This window comes from Brassica napus, chromosome A9 (assembly GCF_020379485.1).
Source record: "Brassica napus cultivar Da-Ae chromosome A9, Da-Ae, whole genome shotgun sequence".
Lineage (NCBI taxonomy): Eukaryota > Viridiplantae > Streptophyta > Magnoliopsida > Brassicales > Brassicaceae > Brassica > Brassica napus.
In genome coordinates, this window is record NC_063442.1 from 31,062,315 (window position 1) to 31,081,229 (window position 18,915).

The window sequence follows — 18,915 nt, forward strand, 5'->3', positions numbered from 1 at the left end:
AGACCACGTAAGGAAATTCATCTGTTTGTGCAGGGTTATAGAACAGCCCATTTATAACGATTAGGGTTCACACAACTGCACCGAAACCAGTATCGAAGAAACCATAATCTAAACCAGAATGTTGAACACGACAATATTAATTGTATACCGGACTAACCAAACTTCAAATTTTGATACGTAATCAACGTCAGAAAATTCTAATTTTATTTTTAACACGTATAATGTAAAAGTCTACTATATAGATATGTAACTAACGCCAGAAAATATTATTTTAATTCCTAAACACATCAACATAATAGACTTACCGGAATGATAACACCTCATAATCAAGAATTAACCGGAATGCAATAAAGTTTAAATTAAAGCGTCCATATCATGGGGAATATCCAACATAGAAAAATTCAAATATGCGAAATCAAATAAAGATGCATAAGCATTATTGATCGGTGATAAGTCTTAACCAGCACGTGCCTTCTTCACCACATTCGACGTCCCAGCGTCAGTCTTCTTACGCGCCTTACTGGTTCCACCTTGATCATCAGCAGCAGGTGGTGTCTTGATGTTCGGGTTGTCATCATCATCATCGCCATCTCCCTGTACATCGATTTTATAATACAAACACGTATAGGCAATCAGCATGCAGCTAGTTTACAACATCACGGTACACATGTAACTTACATCACTCCCCACGCCATCTTCCGTCAGACGACCATGGTCCTCAGCAATACGTGTTATGGTGAATGTCTTGTGATGCTCGGTAAAGTTGAACGCAGTGACCCTCACTTGGAAAGTGTACGTTCTTCCTTCCATGTCTGCAATGAATGGAGGTAACCTAGTGTCCTCAGGGTTCACACCATCTTCAGCCTTTGACAGAAAATAAGATGGCAAGTAAGAATGAGTTCAACGTTTGACATCACGAATGTAAAAAGTTATGATTCATACCAGCATCTGTGCAGCTTCACTTGCTCGGATACTATGCAGCTTCGTTAATACACCATCGAACCATACGAACGTTCCTTCTGCAGTATCATCAGCTATCGCCATCTCCACACGATAGCTTTATGAAGATAATAAAGGCAATGTCAGGTTCCCATCAGAAGTATAAATCCTCATATATAAAGACTACGATACTCACCGAAGGGCCCCAACAGCATGTGGATTATTGCATACTCCACACGTGAATGCAGACTCAGTCCGCTGCAGCTTCTTACTGCATTTGGAGCAAGCAACATAACACCACCCCTTTTCCGTGTCAACACGAACAACCTTCCCGGTGCACAGAAAATCAATCTCCTGCATCATATGTATAAGACTCATGTACAAAGCAAACACTAACATTACAAATCAAAAATATAAATCATCCCCAAGAGCTAGTATACCTGAGATTCAGCAGAAACGATGAAACTGCTGAGGTCAGCAATCGTCATAGTTTCCACCTTCGCATACGACCTTAGCAGTGGAGCGGCCGACGGCAAACCGGTATCTCTGGCGACCAACCTATGCAGCATATAATGATAAGTCTAAGAACAACCGAATGCACAAACACACGACTAATAAACGACAAACGTACTTGTAGAATAGAGCATCCCCTGCTCTAGTCTTCTTGTCAAAATACACGTGTGTTCCCGACGTAGCGTTAAGAAACAGACGACCTACGTGAATTAATAAAGTTGTCAAGACTAAAGTGCTATGACATTAAATGATACCACAAAAATCAATACCTCCGACAATCTTGGGATTTATGCTAGTGATGACCATGACCTTTGGATCGACCCTCATAGTCTCAAGCTGTTTATGGAAAGCAACAGCCTGAGCGTCAAAGAAGCTTAAAGTGACAGTCTCATCGCTGCACATATCAGAAAATTAATTGTCATCATAAACATCCACATATTACGTTCAGAACTAATATATGGACAACATAAATAACAAAGTCACAATGACAGTCACCTATCCAGCTTCAGAGTCACCATTACACGATTCTTCTCCTCTGGTGGATCGCAAACCGTGCTCCTCACACTCAATATCTCACCTATGATGTCTACATCAAATTCGACACCGGTATTATTTTCTTACAAAGTCAGTGATCATAACCCTATGTACTAAATGAATCAACAACATTTAAAGACGTTTCAGTTGTGATCAACATACCTGGTAGCTGAGTGTTAGTATTGGCAAGACCAATCAGCTCCGAATGGTTGCGGAACCGGAATGCTTCATCTGGCAAGGGAGAGTCAGGTTCGGTCAACTCCTGGAACGAAGTTGACTCGTTGAACCGGATCATCAAAGATGAATCAGTGAGCCGGAAATTCTGCGCGCATCTGGAGACATCAAAACCGGACACGGAAAACATTGTTCCGGCACGGAGTATTTCCCGGAACTGTGGGAGACGACCAGCACTGATCGTGACTTGCATCACAGTCGACTGAAACACAGTAAAGAATATATCAGTGATACAACGCTATAAACTCAAACGGATAATCAGTACTATAATCATCAAAAACCAAGATCTAGATAACAATCAGCAGGATCAATGCCAAACCAAATCTATATAAATAAAAAAAAACACAAAACGGCTCATGTATAATATTAGATCAGATCAGTAACACCCGTATATTTATTGAACAACGAACATACGTGAAAATCAACATTCCTATAAAATAGTAGTCAAACACATAATCACTTTACATCTATACAATATCAGATCAGATCGGCAAGTCTCGTATATTTCTATAACAAAGAACATACGAAAATCAATATTTCTAAAAAATATTATACAAACGCGATCGGATTTAATCAAGACGGGGAACTTACGTTGACATCAACCATGAGCAGATCCATCCACATTAGCTCTCCACCACGCTTAACGTTCCTAGCCTCCCAGAACCGAAGCAGCCTAGCCTCCACGACGGATGAGCACCGCCCAGTCTTGAGATCGGAAAAGAAAACCTTTGCCATGGCCATTGAGAAAGATGAGGGGTCAGATTCGAGTATGAATGGGTCGCGATAGTATAAAAGCGTAGGTAACGCGATACGTACCGGTAAGATCCTTATATAGCATAGGGGCGGGGCAGGAGAGAGCTTCGCAGTGGGATGGCGATCAAAGTCGATTTAAGACCATTAATTACTGAAGAACCGTTACATATGATGAATCGCGTATGCGCCGAACGTAGGGGAGCGGAGATCACGAAGGTGAGCGTAGAGTCTGATTAGGGTTCCATCAGGAGACTAAGGTCGTCGGGCCGCGTAAGAAAACATAACGAAGCCCAAATGTCAAGCCCGTAACAATTGATACAGTATATCCAAATCCAGACCAGGTAACTCGAACTGATAATTGCAGTTGCATGTATATAAGTTCGGTTGCGTCAGGCCCACGTAGATACGTATTGTCATTACACGTTTTAATGAAACGATGAGTTGCTGACGTGTCTAAACAGTAGATCATGAATTGTTGCGCTGGCATCCTTGTTGGCACACTCAGGAGGGATTAAAAGTGTCTTTTATATATAAAGATCACGCTGTGTTTTCAAAATGTTCAATTCTACTGAAACTTATTTTACCATTCGTGAAGGGATTATTGGAAGTTCGAAATCGAATTGTTAGAAAAGCTAGAGGCTCTTGTTTAGAAGCTGGCCATTATGAGTTTATCGGTATTTCATGGAAAACATGGTCGCTGTGAGATAAACGAATAGCATGAGATGGCACTTCAAGTCCAAGAACCTAGCACAAAATTCACTCTTCATATTAGTCTTGTTTGTAACATTCTTTGTTTGTTAGCCGTCTATAATCCAGAAAGATCCATCTCTTATCTTATCATTTACCACGTGATTTGTAACTGATATATAACACTGTATATGTAAATGAAACTCAACTCGGTTTCACAGAAAAAAGCTCCGTTTATGCTAAAACAAATCTTTATTTTTCACCCTAAATAGAACAAGAAAACAATAACCATAACCATACCTAAACTAACAAACATACCAAAATAGACCTGTTATTGTCTAATTCACCGGTGTCAATTCACTCAAAATCTTACTAAATATAACCATTTTTTAGCATGCGCATATATAAACTCAAGTCCTTCCTCTTCATGAAACCTAATCGGTGTTCAAGCATAAGCACAAGAACGTAAATATATATACATATACTCATACAATATATATACGTTTCCGTGTTTATACCACACGCACAATGTCAATCAATCTCCTTATGACCCTCCACGGGACGACCTTCCTCCTTCTCGTTGCCTCAAGCCAAGCGTTGAAGCTTTCTCTCGGTGACCCCTGCACTGTGGCGGATTATCCAAAATTATGCAGACGCACCATTAAAGGTCAAACGAATGTGAACGCAGCGACGGATATGGCCATAAAAGAGCTAATGAAGCGGACCATGCAAGCCAAAGATATGGCCAAGAAAGAGCCGAAAGGCGACGGAGGAGTTGCGGTTTGTTTGTCCACCTTCGGTAGCGCGTTTGACAACTTGGACAAGGCCCTTAAGAATATTCAGGGGAATGATGGTTTTAGCCTCAACATTAACCTTAGCGCTGCGTTGACTGACTACGATACTTGCAGTGATGCAATGAAGGAAACTGGTGAGGTTAGCGTTAGCGTCGTCTATAAATCAGCAGGCGTTTTGTATAAAATGGCTGATAATTGTTTGGCACTTTCTACACTCGTTAAACTATGATTTATTAAGGAGAACTGGGAATTTCGGGGAAATAAATGATATATTTATCATTTGATTATACGGGTTTATTTATTTGTATTTTTATTCAATTTGATTAATTTCACATTAGCTGAAAGAAAAAAAAATTAGAAGGAAAGATGAAAAAGGGAGAGGGAGATCTTGTGTGTATGTAGATGGAAAACGTTTGGACACTGGGTTCTAATTCAAACATATCAACTTCTGTTTCAGTCACATGTACATGTGTATAATATTAGTTAGGTGATATTCTTCTCTTTTATCTCCTTCTATTAGAGTCTATAAATCTGTAAAAAAATTGGGAGAGGAAAAACCATTTTAACAACAGCCATAGTACATACTTTATTCAGTTTTATAGTTTTTTTTAAAATAAATTGGAGGAAGAGATGCAGGTGAAAAAACACTTGTCATTTAACAAATTTTTAAAGAAAGTTATAACTTATTTTTTTGCTATTTATTTTTTTTCTAGTTGCCTATAGAGAGAAATAATCTTATATATAATGGAACATTTTTGGCTCTCCTAAGGTTGTCTACGTGTCCACTTTATAAAGACTGTAGGGACTACTTAATGTCCGGTTTAGTTTTGTCGAGTAGATGTGTATTTTGCCCGGTTTAGTTTTTCCGAATCGGATTGAAGTTTGGTCGGTCTGATATGTGTCTACCGCGTTTGGTTTCGTAAATGAGTAAAACTATGTGTTCCGCTTAGGGCTTCGTTGTTGTCGTCCTCACAAAACTTGACCTCGCCGTTTTCTGCTTTTATAAACTGGAAAACTCATGTTTGTCATCTCAATCTCTTTACCTTCCTTGTCGTTATCTCTTCCCTATTGTTCAATGTTTTTCTTCAATTTCGTTCTTTTAATCCGGAAATATTTATTAATCACAAAAAACTCACTTACGATGTAGCCTTTTCCGTTTCCTTCACTTGAAATCTATATATATCAGCGGGTTAACCATGATTGATCCTCTCAACTACTTGCAGTTTATCATTTTATAAAGCTAAGAAATATTTTTAAAGATGGCTTTGTTCTCGTGCACTCAGCCTTTGATGGTCTTCGCCTCAGTAGATCTGCCCAGTTTGTAGTTGGTCGTCTGCTCTGTTTTTGGGACTCCAAAAACATCAAGAAGCAAGGTGAATTCGTGGGAATCACCCTCCAACTCCTTTATGAGAAGGTATTGTAACGATAAGCGTTTTTTCTTAGTTCAGTTTTTTCGTAAAAAGCCGATGATTTAAATCTTCATTCTTTAATTGCTGAATTCTGTGATACATGGATTTGCAAACACTAAATTATGACAAATCAGCTTCATGTGTCATTTCCAATAGTAGATTAAGTTCATGACTTCAACGAGCCGTTGATCCAAGTAAATATAAAATATGTTTGGGTTTTCGATAAGCATTACTATGTCTTTAATATACTACCTTGGTAAAGACACATGAAGCTGATTTTATTTGCAAGGGTCGGGTTGTTGAAGTCATGCAACAAAATGGGTGGTCTTTCGTCTCCTGCACTGGCTGCAGCACAAAGCTTGACAAATTTGGGACTTCTCTGCGTTGCACCCGTTGTATTAATCCGAACATAATTGGCGTTATCAAGTAAGTATTTACCTTCGGTTGTGTAAGATTAAAAAATCTTTTTAAATCGTTATCATCTCTAATGTCACTTTATTTTCAGGTATCGAGTGGAATTATTGGTTGATGATGGGAATGATAATGCCACTTTTGTGGTGTTCGGCAGGGAAATGCTTAAACTGACAAAGCAAGATGCAGCTGGACTGACCCTAGCTGAGGTTTGTAATTTCCAAACGCACTATCTGCTAATGGCATCCAATGTCACAAACGCTTCGTATTTGCTTAAACTTGGCTAATGGCAGATGAATGGTGGTGGCGACGTAGAACTCCCACAATGTCTTAAAGACCTAGCTGGTAAAGATTTTGTCTTCCAGATACGTGTGACACCGTTCAATTTTACTCCAAGCCACCATGTTTTTACTGTTTCCGATCCTCGACAACATCACCCCCAAGGTATTCTATTTAATTTTTAACAATATGTTAAAAACTAATTGATGTCTGAATAACATAAATTAAACTGTTTGGCAGACTTTCAAGACCAATGAAGATCAATTTCTTCAAGTTGAAGGTGGGGAACCATCGGCATCTGCCAGCGTTAAGGCTACAGGTGAAGGCAATGAACCAAATCCACCCGCTTGTGGAGTCAAGGAGAGTGGCCGTAAACGCCCACATGAGTGAAGTTAAAAAGCTGCAACAACGTCAACCCTGCACTGTTTTTGTTTCGTTCATTTTCCTCCCGTGCTTTGCATATCCTATTTAAGACATTTTCCTACCGTTTCCTGCATTTCCTATTTTTTAGACCTTGTGCTTAATTTCATATTTGAAGGCTTTTGTTTTGTTTAGACACTTACGATTTTAATTATTATCAAAATGGGTTGACAAAATATTTGGTATTGTTGATAACCTATTTTACAGCAACACATTTGCATATTCATTCATCTCCCAAAGAAACGTTGAGAAATAATATACATGTGAAACATTGTCTAAAATATTACGTCCTCAAAATTATATTTGAACGCACATGTTTCGAACATGGATTAGTTGAGAAAAATGATAAAATAACCAAAGTTAATCAACATCTGTCTTCAGAAATTTAATCAACATAGCTACATCCACACGGACTCGTTAAAAAACACCACCATGAAGAAACCCATACGGAACTCTCCAAAAAAAAGGAGCTCTCATTCTACAATTCATAGTAATAAAATTACAAAAAACAGGCATGTATATTGACATATGCCTCAATGATCCAATTCCAAAAGAGCTACAATAATTTCGTTTATAAACATCCAGTATATACGTATACCACCACTTTTACTCTCCCACTCTACACTTACATTTCCATTTATAAGAATTTTACACAGAACAAGTCTCAACTAATATGAATTTTCAAACCTCTTCACTCTTCTTCTTCTTATAAATCTCTTCACTCTTCCTCGTTTGCACTCCAACACCATCAACATTTTACACTACAACACCACAAGTATATCTAACATCCCCGCGCTTGCGCGGGACACCGCTTCTAGTATAATTAAAATGATTAAGTTTACGAGCCAAACCCCCGGCGCATTTGGAAGGTTTTTGATGACTTTTGACTAGCGATGGAAGCTTCTCCAACAACTGAAATCTCCACAAAAGAAAAGTCTTTTGTGTTATGTTTATGTTCAATATGAGACCTGATACTACATGAACTTCTATTTTTAGGCGTAGATGATAAAGCGGTTGAATGGTCCATCTTGACCACGCTTGGTATTTTGGTCACCGTTTGTTCCAAATAAGGAAACTTGACCTTTATTGTGCTCTTCTCTCTATTCATTCATTTAGAACATCTCAAACTCCACTTTATTTTTTACTCTAAAATAGAATTTAGAGTAAAATTGTTTTAATAGTATTCTATCTTTTACTCTATAATAGAGTAAAAAGTAAACTCAAACTCTATTATAAAATTACTCTATTTTAGGGTAGAAAATAGAGTAAACCATTGGAGATAGTCTTAACACAACGTTGACATTCTCATTAAACTAGAACTTTAAAAGTCTCTTGTTTTTGTGAGTAGTGTTACTTTAAGAGTGCACGAATTTCAGGCTCGTTTCTCCTCTGAATCTGACGCGGTGTCCTTACCATTTTCTTATTATATTTTTATAACAACGATAGGATCCGAGATCGAAACCTCCTATAAAGAACTGCATATTCTTTTTTTTCTTTTCAGAACTGCATATTCTCGCATGTTACAGCGTACACAATAGTAACTGATGATTAAAAATGCAGTGAAAAGTTATATTCAATAGTTTTTTTTTTGAAACTTTGATATATTCAATAGTTAACTGTTAGTTATATCAACTTGATGAATTTGAAATTGAATACTTATGATATGAGCTACAAAATATAGTGGTAATTCAAAGAAGATTAACAATAACATGCCATCTATCTCAATGTGGTTTGTTTGTGGTTGGTATTCAAACAAGGAACTAGTTAATGCTCCGATGCTTGCACGAAAAAACAGAATACCATTTGTCAGAAATCACAATTAGCACAATGTGGCTCAAACAAATGCACTCGGATTTGTTTCCCTTTCTTGTAACACTTCCAAAACAAATCCCTTAAAATGATAGATACCGCGTTTTCAATGTGTACCTTTTTAATTAGTATGTGTATTAGAATCTGTGCAGGCCAAAAAAAATTTCATGGCTACATCATATTTGACAAAACACAATGAAAATCCATGATGATGTACCCTTAACATACTGCATTCATGGTTCAAACATTAACGTCTATCCTTTCACGCCGCTTTTGTAAATAATGAGTCATCATATCATAGTTAATAACCCCAACGCCAAATCGTACTTTGTTTTAAATTGTTTGCAGAATAGTCTTGCATAATAGTCCTTAGAGCATCTCCAAAAGACACTCTATAACTTCAAATATGAAGTTTTTTGCTTTCCAAAAAGGAACTTTTAAACTTCAAATTTGAAGTTTTGAGGAGTGAAACTCTATATTTGAAGTTTCACTACTCAAAACTTCAAATTGAAGTTTTATATTTTTATTTGCATTTTGTTCCTTACAATTAAACATCACATTTATGATTCATAAATATTTTCTTGTTTATTGTGTAATCCTTATAAAAATTATATCTCATAAATATTTTAAGTTTTGTTTACAAAATTTAAGTTTACACATGAAATTAAATAAAACTTTAAAAATAAGATTTAAAATATTTAAAACTAGATTTAGATAACAAAAGTATACGAAAGAAACTTAACAAAAAACTTTTAAAAAATTACATGAAGACATAACTATTACACAAATTTAAATATTATAACAACACTAATAATCAGGTAAGTTTGATCTGGAACCTTCAAAATTTCCAAATATCGTATAATTTTTTTTTTGTGTAACTGAAGATGGTTGTTGTTATTGTTGTTGTTGATGACGTCTTTTCGTACAATTCTTTCTTGTTCATATTGAATATATTCACGAGTATTAATATCATCGATAAAAGTTAGTCTTTTAGCAATATTTTATATTTCTCTGTTACTTTCTTGTTCTAATCTAATGTATTTATAAGTATTACACTACAAGAAAATGATTATATTGTGACTAAATTTTGATACAAAAAATATTTGTCACATATTTATGACATTTTAGATACGTTATGGTGACCAAATTTTTGTGTCACAGATGAGTAGCTTTTTCGACACAATATTGTGATGATTCAAATGGTATCTAAGTTTTGTCGCAATCAATGACAAAATTGTGACAAATTAACAATTGGTTAACATCTGTTACCATATTATGACTGTATGTCTCGTCACACTAATTACGAACTTGTGATGGAAAAGTTAGTTTTACTTTGTGACGGTATAATAACAACATAATAGTTTCTAACTGGTACATATCGTAGATGAATTTTTTTTGTAATAAACTTCTACTCAAAGATGTAAGAAATCCATGAAATATTTAGAAATTGATTTAGCAATGTTTATATGGTCGATTTATATGCCCCTATGTATAAACGTGAAGGATTTCAAAAAGTACTTTTTCTCATACTAATTGAAAATATGGATGTTTTATATATCACTTTATGATAAGTTTTAAATTATGTATAAACTAAAAGTTTATTATTTATGTAAATCAGTTTAGAGAAAAAAAAACAATACATATATAGTTTGTATTAGATAGAAGATTATATTTATATGTAAAAATGATAAACAATAGAAAATATCAACTATTTCTATTGAAGATGGATCGTAATATAAAAAAAGTAAAGATACTTTAATCTGAATCCACCGTATCTCTATCTTAAGCCGGAACCCTTACACTAATAAGTAGAGGCTTAGAGCCCATTAGCCTAGAAACCCTAAATGAAAAGTGTATATATTTCCTCCAAAAGAAAAGCCGCAGAGGCACCTTAGGAAGAGCGAGAGCGTAAAAATGGAAAAGCGTGAGAGATTTGTGTTGACGGTGTTGTCACCACCAGTCGTTTCTGGCGCTGTGGTGGTATGCGTATCTAGGACATTAAGGAGAGTTCAATAGAGAGTAGATCTTAAGTTTAAAGACAGCAGGGGTGAAGCAGATCTGAGCCATTGGTAATAAAATCATGGAAGAAGAAGCCAGTTACAAGGTGGTCACCTTTAAAGAATACAAGTTAGCAGTCGTACCTTTTGCTTCGTGTGCAAGAATCAACCGAAGCTAAAAATCAAGAAGCCCTTTATCATGAGTCACAACTGGAGATCGCTAAACTGAAACTGATCGCATATTAGAATATTCTTTTATTGTTGTTTATTATTTATGTTATCAGTTTATTTTGGTATTGTTTTCATTACTATGTATTTAAACTACAAATCATCAATAATATAGTGATCAATGTTGAAACTTTTGAGATGACAAATTAATAATTAGTTAAGCCAGAAGTTTGATGATAAATTAGCATGAAATATAAAAAAGTAATATGAATTAGTGACAATTATTTAGTAATAAAATATTACAAAGTTTAAGGCCACGAAAAGTCACGATGAAGATGGATTAGTAATTATTTTTTTGCGACGGTTTGAAACTTTATTTTAGTGGTAACTAGAGACGAAATTAAGACGTGTAGACAGTCACGTAATATGACAATTTTGTGATGTTCATTGTGGTTGGTAATTGTAACGTTTTTCTTACTTTAGTAAATAGTTGCTATCTGTGACGAAATAGTTACAATATATATCGTCATAAACGGAGTGACGTCTTTTGTTACCAACAAAATTTTTGACGATCATATTGTCACCGTTTTAAGAACGTCACAAACTGGTCACAATATTTTTATTGTTACGAATTATTCTTTATTGTGACAAAAAAATTCGTAACAATATGGCTATTTTTTTGTAGTGTTAATATCACCCGATTTCAACAATTTTTATCTTTTTACAAATTAAAATGAGAAGAGCCATTTTTACTTCAAAATGCACTAGTATATCATATATGCATTACGAAAATCACTTTATAGAATAATATGGTATTTTGCTTGAAGTTTAATATTAATCAAGTTATTTTGTTTAAAATTTTATATTTTAATATAATATTTTATTAATTAATATTTTTGTAATATGTTTATATATTTGCTACTTATTTACAAAATTTTTGTGAATTCAAATTAGTTATGACAAATATAAAAACTATATTATAAAATACAAATAATTTTGAAATTAAATTTGAAGTTTTGCTTTTAGAGAAAAACACCTTTAAACTTCTAATATAAAGTTTTAGAAACTTTAAAATAAAGTTCTTTTTTGGAGATGCTCTTAACGATATCTAAATACGTACCAACTGGTATGGATCCAGATAAAATAGAAAAAAGCTGAGGCTGCTTTAGAGACACTATCATTGCTCTTACATCAAACTGTTCCCATTCTCCTTTTGTTAGCTTTAATATTCGTCTTTAATTATCTTCGCCTTTTCTCTTCTCTCTCCCTTTCAATTAATTATTGAAATGTTACCATAATTCTTCTTTTAGGATTTGAAACTGAGGATGATATTATCTTCTTCGTATATTTTTTTATCTTCTTCATATGTGCTCCCTCCGTATACGAATAACTAATGTTTTAAATTTGTTATTGTATTTGAAAAGTTGATGTTTTAAAGTATAGTTAGTGCATTTTCTTAAAACTAAAATATCAAATAAAATATAAAAATATGAATGGTGAAACTTTATTAGGAAAACTAAACATGTGTGAGTACATCTTAATATGTGTAAAACAGTCAAAACATCAAATATTTATATCCATAGGGGAGGGAGTCATTTTATGAACAGTAATTTTCCTATTGTCCACTCTCCGAAGTTCGGACTTGATTGTTTTAAAGGTTATTAAGTCAACCTTATTCGAGGCCTAGTAAACTTTGCTTTGTAATCATTTTAACTATTTTTTGTTTGGCTAAAACAAAAATAATAAAAAATGAGATATCTTTTTTTTTTTGAACAAAGCTTAAAATGAGATAGTATCTTTGAAGAATCAAATACTAGAATAGTGTCTACGTGCAGCCACTTGAAATCTATTATAGACTTGTAGTGACGCATTTAGAAATATTTTTACCAATTTCTATCATATAGTGGTGCATTAAGAATTCCAAGAAACTAATGTCATACTTTATGATTTTAAACATATGAATATACTTGTGAAACAGATTTTTATATATAATGTGGAAAGATTTGTATATGAATGTGAGTATTGTGAAGGTTTTCCATTGCACTCGCATAAAAACACTAATCATGTTTTTCTTAGTCTTGCGATTATTAATTAAATAGCAACCCTGAAGCAATGTTTGCATGCTTTTGGCTCCTCTCAATCATTCCCTCGATTTTAAAGACTGGACAAAATCATTCGAACAAATACACCTCGAGTTCCATTCCACACTTAGTACACGCTTTACCATAGACGATACCCAAATTATATAAGATCAATACTTAACACTGTAAATTTTAAGTTGACTAATTAGATATCTACATAATAAAAATTGGTCCAGTGGCCACTAAGATAAAGAAACCACTTGATTTTAGTTGTTTGTTTAATGTCAATGTAAAATGAGCGATTAACTTTCGTAGAAGATGAGACGGACCCAACGCATCTAAGATATATAGAGTTGTGGATCTCAAGTAGTATACTATACTCACGAGTCACCAAACATATCTATCTTTTTGTTTTTGAGTATATTCACAATTTGTATGGTGAATTTTGAATTCACAAATTCTCAAGTAGTATACTATACTCACCAGTAGCCAACTAATGTGGATAATTTAAAAAAAATGAATAATAAATTTGTGTGTTTAAATATTATTTAACGAACGTGCTCTTTGGAGTTGGGATGTTGGAGCCTATATAAGCACTGCACGTACTTATCCTTGTTGGTTTGTAATCACATGAAAATTCATGCTTTACAAATCATTATGCTCAATTGCTTGAGATTTATGAGAATTTATATATCTTCTCCTAATTCATTATTTATGTAATTGAGACAAAGGACAATGTCCCTTTCGTATATTTAAGAGAAATCGAACAACAAATACGTACCATTATTAATTTGGCGACATGGAGATCAAAGGAAACTTGGTTTTCTTTGACACAATGGTTTTGAAATCTTTTTAAAACACGTCGATCATTAGAGTCTTAGAACTTAATAGTAACTTAATTACTTTTATTAAATACCACATTCATAAGAAAACAATTTGCTAATGGAATTGGATTTGAGATAATTACTTGTTTATTTTTACAGATATTGAAGCATTCACATAGTATTAGGCTTGAGAATCTGTAATTATGAAAAGAAAAATTGTATGAAATTGTGAGAGAATTTGTTTGAAATAGGAGATTGAATAATAATCCAAAAAATAAATAATATTTTATAAAATTTATAACTAAGAGAAAAAAATTTCTTTAGTGTATTAAAGTAAATACTGATTTGGTAACTAAATTGACTTTTACTTATGAAAAGAGTTATTATATTTTAAATGAAAAATATTTAACATAATGTTACTAACAATCATAGAAAAATATTATTAAACAAAAAGTATCAAGAAACTTTCATGAAAGTGAGATTTATATAAAAGGAAATTTCTTTAAAAAAATCACATGTTTTTAATATAAAAAAGGGCAAATCTCCAAAATAGCACCTTTCTAAGTTTATATAACAAAAATAGCACTCAAAAACTAAAATGACCAAAATAGCATTTTATCTTTTGAAAAATTTAAATTTTTTTATTTTTCAAAATTTGAAATCTTATCCCCAAAACCTCACTTCTCAACTCTAAACCCTAAAACATAAACTCTAAACCCTAAACCCTAAATTCTAAACCCTAAACCCTACCCCTTGAGTGCTATTTTTGTGACTTTTGGCCTTGAGTGCTAGTTTGGGAACAAAAACTTGATTTAGTGCTATTTTGGTCTTTTTCTCTATAAAAAATCACTATATTTTGGTTTTTAAGATATTATTTTTGATACTAAATTCCTTTATGATATATGATTTTATAAAAGAAAATATTAAGAAAAATTAAAATATAAATAGATAACATTAGTAGTGGCAATTAGTAAAATGATTTATGAAATTGATAATTTATATAAAAGGAAACTTCTTATTGTCAAATTACATGTTTTAAATAAAAAAATTGCTAGGTATTTTTAATTTTAAGATATTGCCTTTTTGATACTAAATTTCTTTATGATATTGATATGATTATATATATATATATATACATATATATTAAAAACGAAAATAAAAATAGTTTATAGATATTTTGAAAATTTTAGATATCCTTTTTTATTTAAGAAAAAAAATGTTAATAAAAACTAAAATAATTTTTTTGATAATGACAATTACAAAATAATATTAATTCATTAAGGTTAATAATGTAATAAACTATTGTGAGAGTTAACGTGAACGCGACACATAGTATACTGACTTCTAAAATAATATTATAGAGATGCTAAAATTTAGCAAATATTTTTGAGAAAATCATGGTTTAGAGTTTTTGATCTTGATATTTTTTTTGTTTTAAAGAATTTCAAACCAAATCTAAGTTTATTCATCTTTATTTGCCTTTACTATAAAAATACCGCTTTCAGATAACGATAAAGCTGCATCAAAGATTTTCTCTCCCATTTTTTAAAACATTTAATCCTAAAACAAATAAACAAGTCGCCCCAAGCCCTAATTAATAAATACTATACATATAATTCCATGATTTCATCACTACCCAGTATTAATACCACCTTAGTATGTCATATGTGCAAACCCACATGCCCAAACCCTTTATCAACACACAATTTCGTTTCGTATATTATATTTCTACTTCATTTATACTTTGGGGAGTGAGTTGATTCATTAACTCTTGGATTTTGGGGGCTCTGTATTTTCCTTAGAGAAGTCATTATGTCTTTAATGGGTTTGTTGGTGGAAGATGTGTCAGTGACATGAAGAAGACGAACAACAACAATAAGCTTGCAATAAATGTTTTACTTTTACCTTCATCAAACAACACACAAAATCAAAGTGTTTTTAGACTCTTCAGAAAAGTCAAAACGGTGAAAAAGAGGAGATTCCTCAGCCGTTACAATGTCTTCTAGCTTGATTTTCACCTTCATTTTCACACTCTGCCTCCTCTCGTCTTGCTTCTCCTCCTCTGCTTCTCTACATAATGCCACAGACGAAAATGTGACTCTCCGGCCTCAACATGAGATCCAGAAGCTGAAACTTATCAGAGAACACCTCCAAAAGATCAATAAACCCGCCGTGAAGACCATTCAGGTAAACCCCAAACTCTATATATATCTTTCTTAATTAAGTTCGGAGCCGTGTGTTCGTTTATAGAGACATTACGTGTTTTTAATAAAAATATTCAAGACATACATCTTTTAAATTTCTAATACAAACTAGTTCCCATTTTTTTTTCTTAAAAATATGTCATATACAAATGCTTCTAAATCTACACCATCAGAATATATAGTTCTGACTAGGTTAGTATTTTTGGGATGGTTTCAGAGCCCAGATGGAGATATAATAGATTGTGTTCCATCTCATCACCAGCCTGCTTTTGATCATCCCATGTTGCAAGGACAAAGACCAATGGTACTAAGCTCGATCGCATCTCTTATTCTTATCATAATTATTCCATTCTCAAAGTCTAAAGTATATGCAAACATGTTTAGGATCCACCAGAGATGCCCAAAGGGTATAGCCAAGAAAATGAATCCCATGAAGATTTTCAGCTTTGGAGTTTGACCGACGAGTCTTGTCCGGAAGGAACGATTCCGATCAGAAGAACGACGGAGCAAGACATGTTAAGAGCAAGTTCTGTCCGTAGATTTGGTCGCAAAATCAGGCGTGTAAGAAGGGACTCGAGCAGTAACGGCCACGAGGTACATTATTAGATTACTATTATCAAAAAGTCAGAGCTTACATACTTTTTCTTAATTTAACCTTTTAAAAGATAGATACATAATAATACCAAGAACTACCTTTCTCGCAAATCTTTGCAATGCCACTAACAGAATTTAACATGTCAGAGATTATTATGTTTGCTCGAATCGAAAAAGACGATTATACTGTTTCTTTTTTTTTCTTGATTTACATTATTAACAATTTAATTTTAGCGAATGTGACAAATAAAATTGTAGCATGCGGTTGGATACGTATCGGGAAGTCAATATTACGGAGCAAAAGCAAGTATAAACGTGTGGACGCCACGTGTCAGTAGCCAATATGAGTTTAGTTTGTCTCAGATTTGGGTTATCGCCGGTTCTTTCGCCGACGATCTTAATACCATCGAAGCTGGTTGGCAGGCACGTGCTAGTCTCCCCAGTTTGACAATAATAATTTAATTATTCTTTATTATACTGTATCATATATTTGCTTTCACAAAATGATCTAAATTCTTAGCATTTTGATTATGTCGGACAGGTTAGCCCAGAGCTGTACGGAGACACTAACCCAAGATTCTTCACCTATTGGACGGTATACAAATTGCTTTCATGCAACTTCAAAAACTCCTTTTGCTCTTACGTACCGGTACTACAATATATATTTAACTGCTAAGTTTATCTCTATGCAGTCCGATGCGTACCAGGCAACAGGATGCTATAACCTATTGTGTTCCGGTTTTATTCAGACAAACAATCGAATTGCGATCGGAGCTGCCATTTCTCCGGTTTCATCGTATAAAGGTGGACAATTCGATATAAGTTTATTGATATGGAAGGTATTGTTCTCCCCTTCAATATATCTAAACTATTTTAGTACCATCATATACGTTGGTAATATTGATATTACTCTATTTCATATATAATTGCACGGCATAATTATTTAATACTTGTTTCCTAACAATTAATTATGAACTCAACTTGTTTTGGCGTTAGATTTAATGTCTCCCTTAAGTGATACTACTACTATTCTTGATTATAACCAGGCACATGGCTTATCCATCAAGTGCTTTGCACATACAGTACAGCTCACTCCAACTTTTACATATAGAAATTATCCTACTAACGCAACTTCGTCAAAAACCAATGTGTAGGACCCAAAACACGGGCACTGGTGGCTCCAATTCGGGTCGGGGACACTAGTCGGGTACTGGCCCGTATCATTGTTCACACACCTGATGGAGCATGGGAACATGGTCCAGTTCGGTGGCGAGATCGTGAACACAAAACCTGGTGGTTCACATACGTCGACACAAATGGGAAGTGGACATTTTGCTGGTGAAGGTTTTGGAAAAGCGTCTTACTTTAGGAATCTCGAGTTGGTAGATTGGGACAATACTCTTATTCCGACAGCTAATCTTAGAGTTCTTGCGGATCATCCGAATTGTTATGACATAAGAGGAGGAGTAAACCGGGTTTGGGGTAACTATTTTTATTATGGAGGACCCGGTAAAAACTCGAAGTGTCCTTAGAGTTAGAAAAAGAGTAAATTATGTGTTTTCAGTCGACGTAGGTAAGTTTTTATTTGGGATTGAGGGCTCTGGACAAAGATCCAGAGAATTTTTTTTTTTAATGTATGTGTAAGAAAAGAAATATACATAGATTGATTAATGTTATCAAATGCGAAGTGCAACATGAATGAAAAGAATCAATTAATTAAATGCCGATCAATTATAAGAATCAGAATGCTATAAAATTCTAAATTAAAGATTAAGATTTTTCTGATTAACATGTGACACAAAATATTTTAAAGGGACACTCAAATACAACATGAAAGACAACAACATTTGCTGGTTATCCTGCCCCCCAAAAAAAAAACTCAAGTCCAGCGGGCTTATATGTTTTTCTCTACTGGATTTAATAATGAAAGATATTTAAAAGAAAAAAGAAAAAAGAAAAAACATGAAAAGCTATTATATAAATTTATTTCATTGAAAATTCTATGAAATCTTCACTTTTTTATATAATTTTGGTAAACTAATTACCCAAGTCCCACCAAAAAACACAAAGCGTCGTGGAGGCGTGTACAACGTGATAACAATTCAGTATGGTCCACTCCTAATTAGTAATTACACGAAATTTCACGAAACATGGAGAATTTTCTCAGGACAGTTCATCAACTGCTCCTACTCTACCAACCAAGCGTTTATTTTCATTTCAAATTAAAAAAAAAAACATTATAAAACGAAGTACAGTAGTATTGTT

The 18,915-nt window shown here is 33.7% G+C and overlaps 3 protein-coding genes across 11 annotated transcripts; 2 read left to right on the forward strand and 1 right to left on the reverse strand.

The window, feature by feature from the left end:
- Window positions 1-293: 293 nt before the first annotated feature.
- On the reverse strand, window positions 294-3,303 carry LOC125578390. The gene is made up of 11 exons (XM_048740961.1): window positions 3,037-3,303; window positions 2,812-2,946; window positions 2,149-2,422; window positions 1,948-2,038; window positions 1,722-1,846; window positions 1,571-1,652; window positions 1,380-1,497; window positions 1,136-1,293; window positions 943-1,057; window positions 679-864; window positions 294-594 (listed from the first exon to the last, which is right to left on the reverse strand). Exons 2-11 carry the CDS (start codon window positions 2,842-2,844, stop codon window positions 457-459), a joined length of 1,320 nt encoding a protein of 439 aa, XP_048596918.1. The 5' UTR covers window positions 2,845-2,946; window positions 3,037-3,303; the 3' UTR covers window positions 294-456.
- A 779-nt stretch (window positions 3,304-4,082) lies between these two features.
- Window positions 4,083-7,151, forward strand: LOC125578391. Of its 9 annotated transcripts, XR_007316480.1 has the most exons (7): window positions 4,083-5,474; window positions 5,738-5,868; window positions 5,998-6,057; window positions 6,153-6,289; window positions 6,369-6,483; window positions 6,568-6,718; window positions 6,794-7,151. XR_007316480.1 is itself a non-coding variant. In XM_048740962.1 (5 exons), exons 2-5 carry the CDS (start codon window positions 6,171-6,173, stop codon window positions 6,808-6,810), a joined length of 402 nt encoding a protein of 133 aa, XP_048596919.1. In that variant the 5' UTR covers window positions 5,405-5,868; window positions 6,153-6,170; the 3' UTR covers window positions 6,811-7,151. The 9 variants fall into 9 exon arrangements, 1 of the variants encoding a protein (XP_048596919.1); XR_007316478.1 differs by having other exon boundaries at window positions 4,083-5,868; XR_007316479.1 differs by having other exon boundaries at window positions 5,998-6,289.
- An 8,340-nt stretch (window positions 7,152-15,491) lies between these two features.
- Window positions 15,492-18,362, forward strand: LOC111213566. Its single transcript, XM_022715360.2, has 7 exons — window positions 15,492-16,039; window positions 16,274-16,360; window positions 16,441-16,650; window positions 16,909-17,073; window positions 17,192-17,245; window positions 17,343-17,489; window positions 17,805-18,362. Exons 1-7 carry the CDS (start codon window positions 15,848-15,850, stop codon window positions 18,180-18,182), a joined length of 1,233 nt encoding a protein of 410 aa, XP_022571081.1. The 5' UTR covers window positions 15,492-15,847; the 3' UTR covers window positions 18,183-18,362.
- The last annotated feature ends 553 nt before the right edge of the window (window positions 18,363-18,915 follow it).

Bases quoted from the DNA above. Each gene is read 5' to 3' on its own strand.
- LOC125578390 (XM_048740961.1), bottom strand. From the start codon at position 2,844: ATGTGGATGGATCTGCTCATGGTTGATGTCAAC. The intron at 1,294-1,379 runs GTATACTAGCTC...CATATGATGCAG, and splicing joins TCGTTTCTGCTGAATCTCAG to GAGATTGATTTTCTGTGCAC. The intron at 595-678 runs GTAAGTTACATG...ATCGATGTACAG, and splicing joins AAGATGGCGTGGGGAGTGAT to GGAGATGGCGATGATGATGA.
- LOC125578391 (XM_048740962.1), top strand. From the start codon at position 6,171: ATGCAACAAAATGGGTGGTCTTTCGTCTCCTGCACTGGCTGCAGCACA. The intron at 6,290-6,368 runs GTAAGTATTTAC...CTTTATTTTCAG, and splicing joins AACATAATTGGCGTTATCAA to GTATCGAGTGGAATTATTGG. The intron at 6,484-6,567 runs GTTTGTAATTTC...GGCTAATGGCAG, and splicing joins CTGGACTGACCCTAGCTGAG to ATGAATGGTGGTGGCGACGT.
- LOC111213566 (XM_022715360.2), top strand. From the start codon at position 15,848: ATGTCTTCTAGCTTGATTTTCACCTTCATTTTCACACTCTGCCTCCTC. The intron at 16,040-16,273 runs GTAAACCCCAAA...GGATGGTTTCAG, and splicing joins CCGCCGTGAAGACCATTCAG to AGCCCAGATGGAGATATAAT. The intron at 16,651-16,908 runs GTACATTATTAG...ATAAAATTGTAG, and splicing joins CGAGCAGTAACGGCCACGAG to CATGCGGTTGGATACGTATC.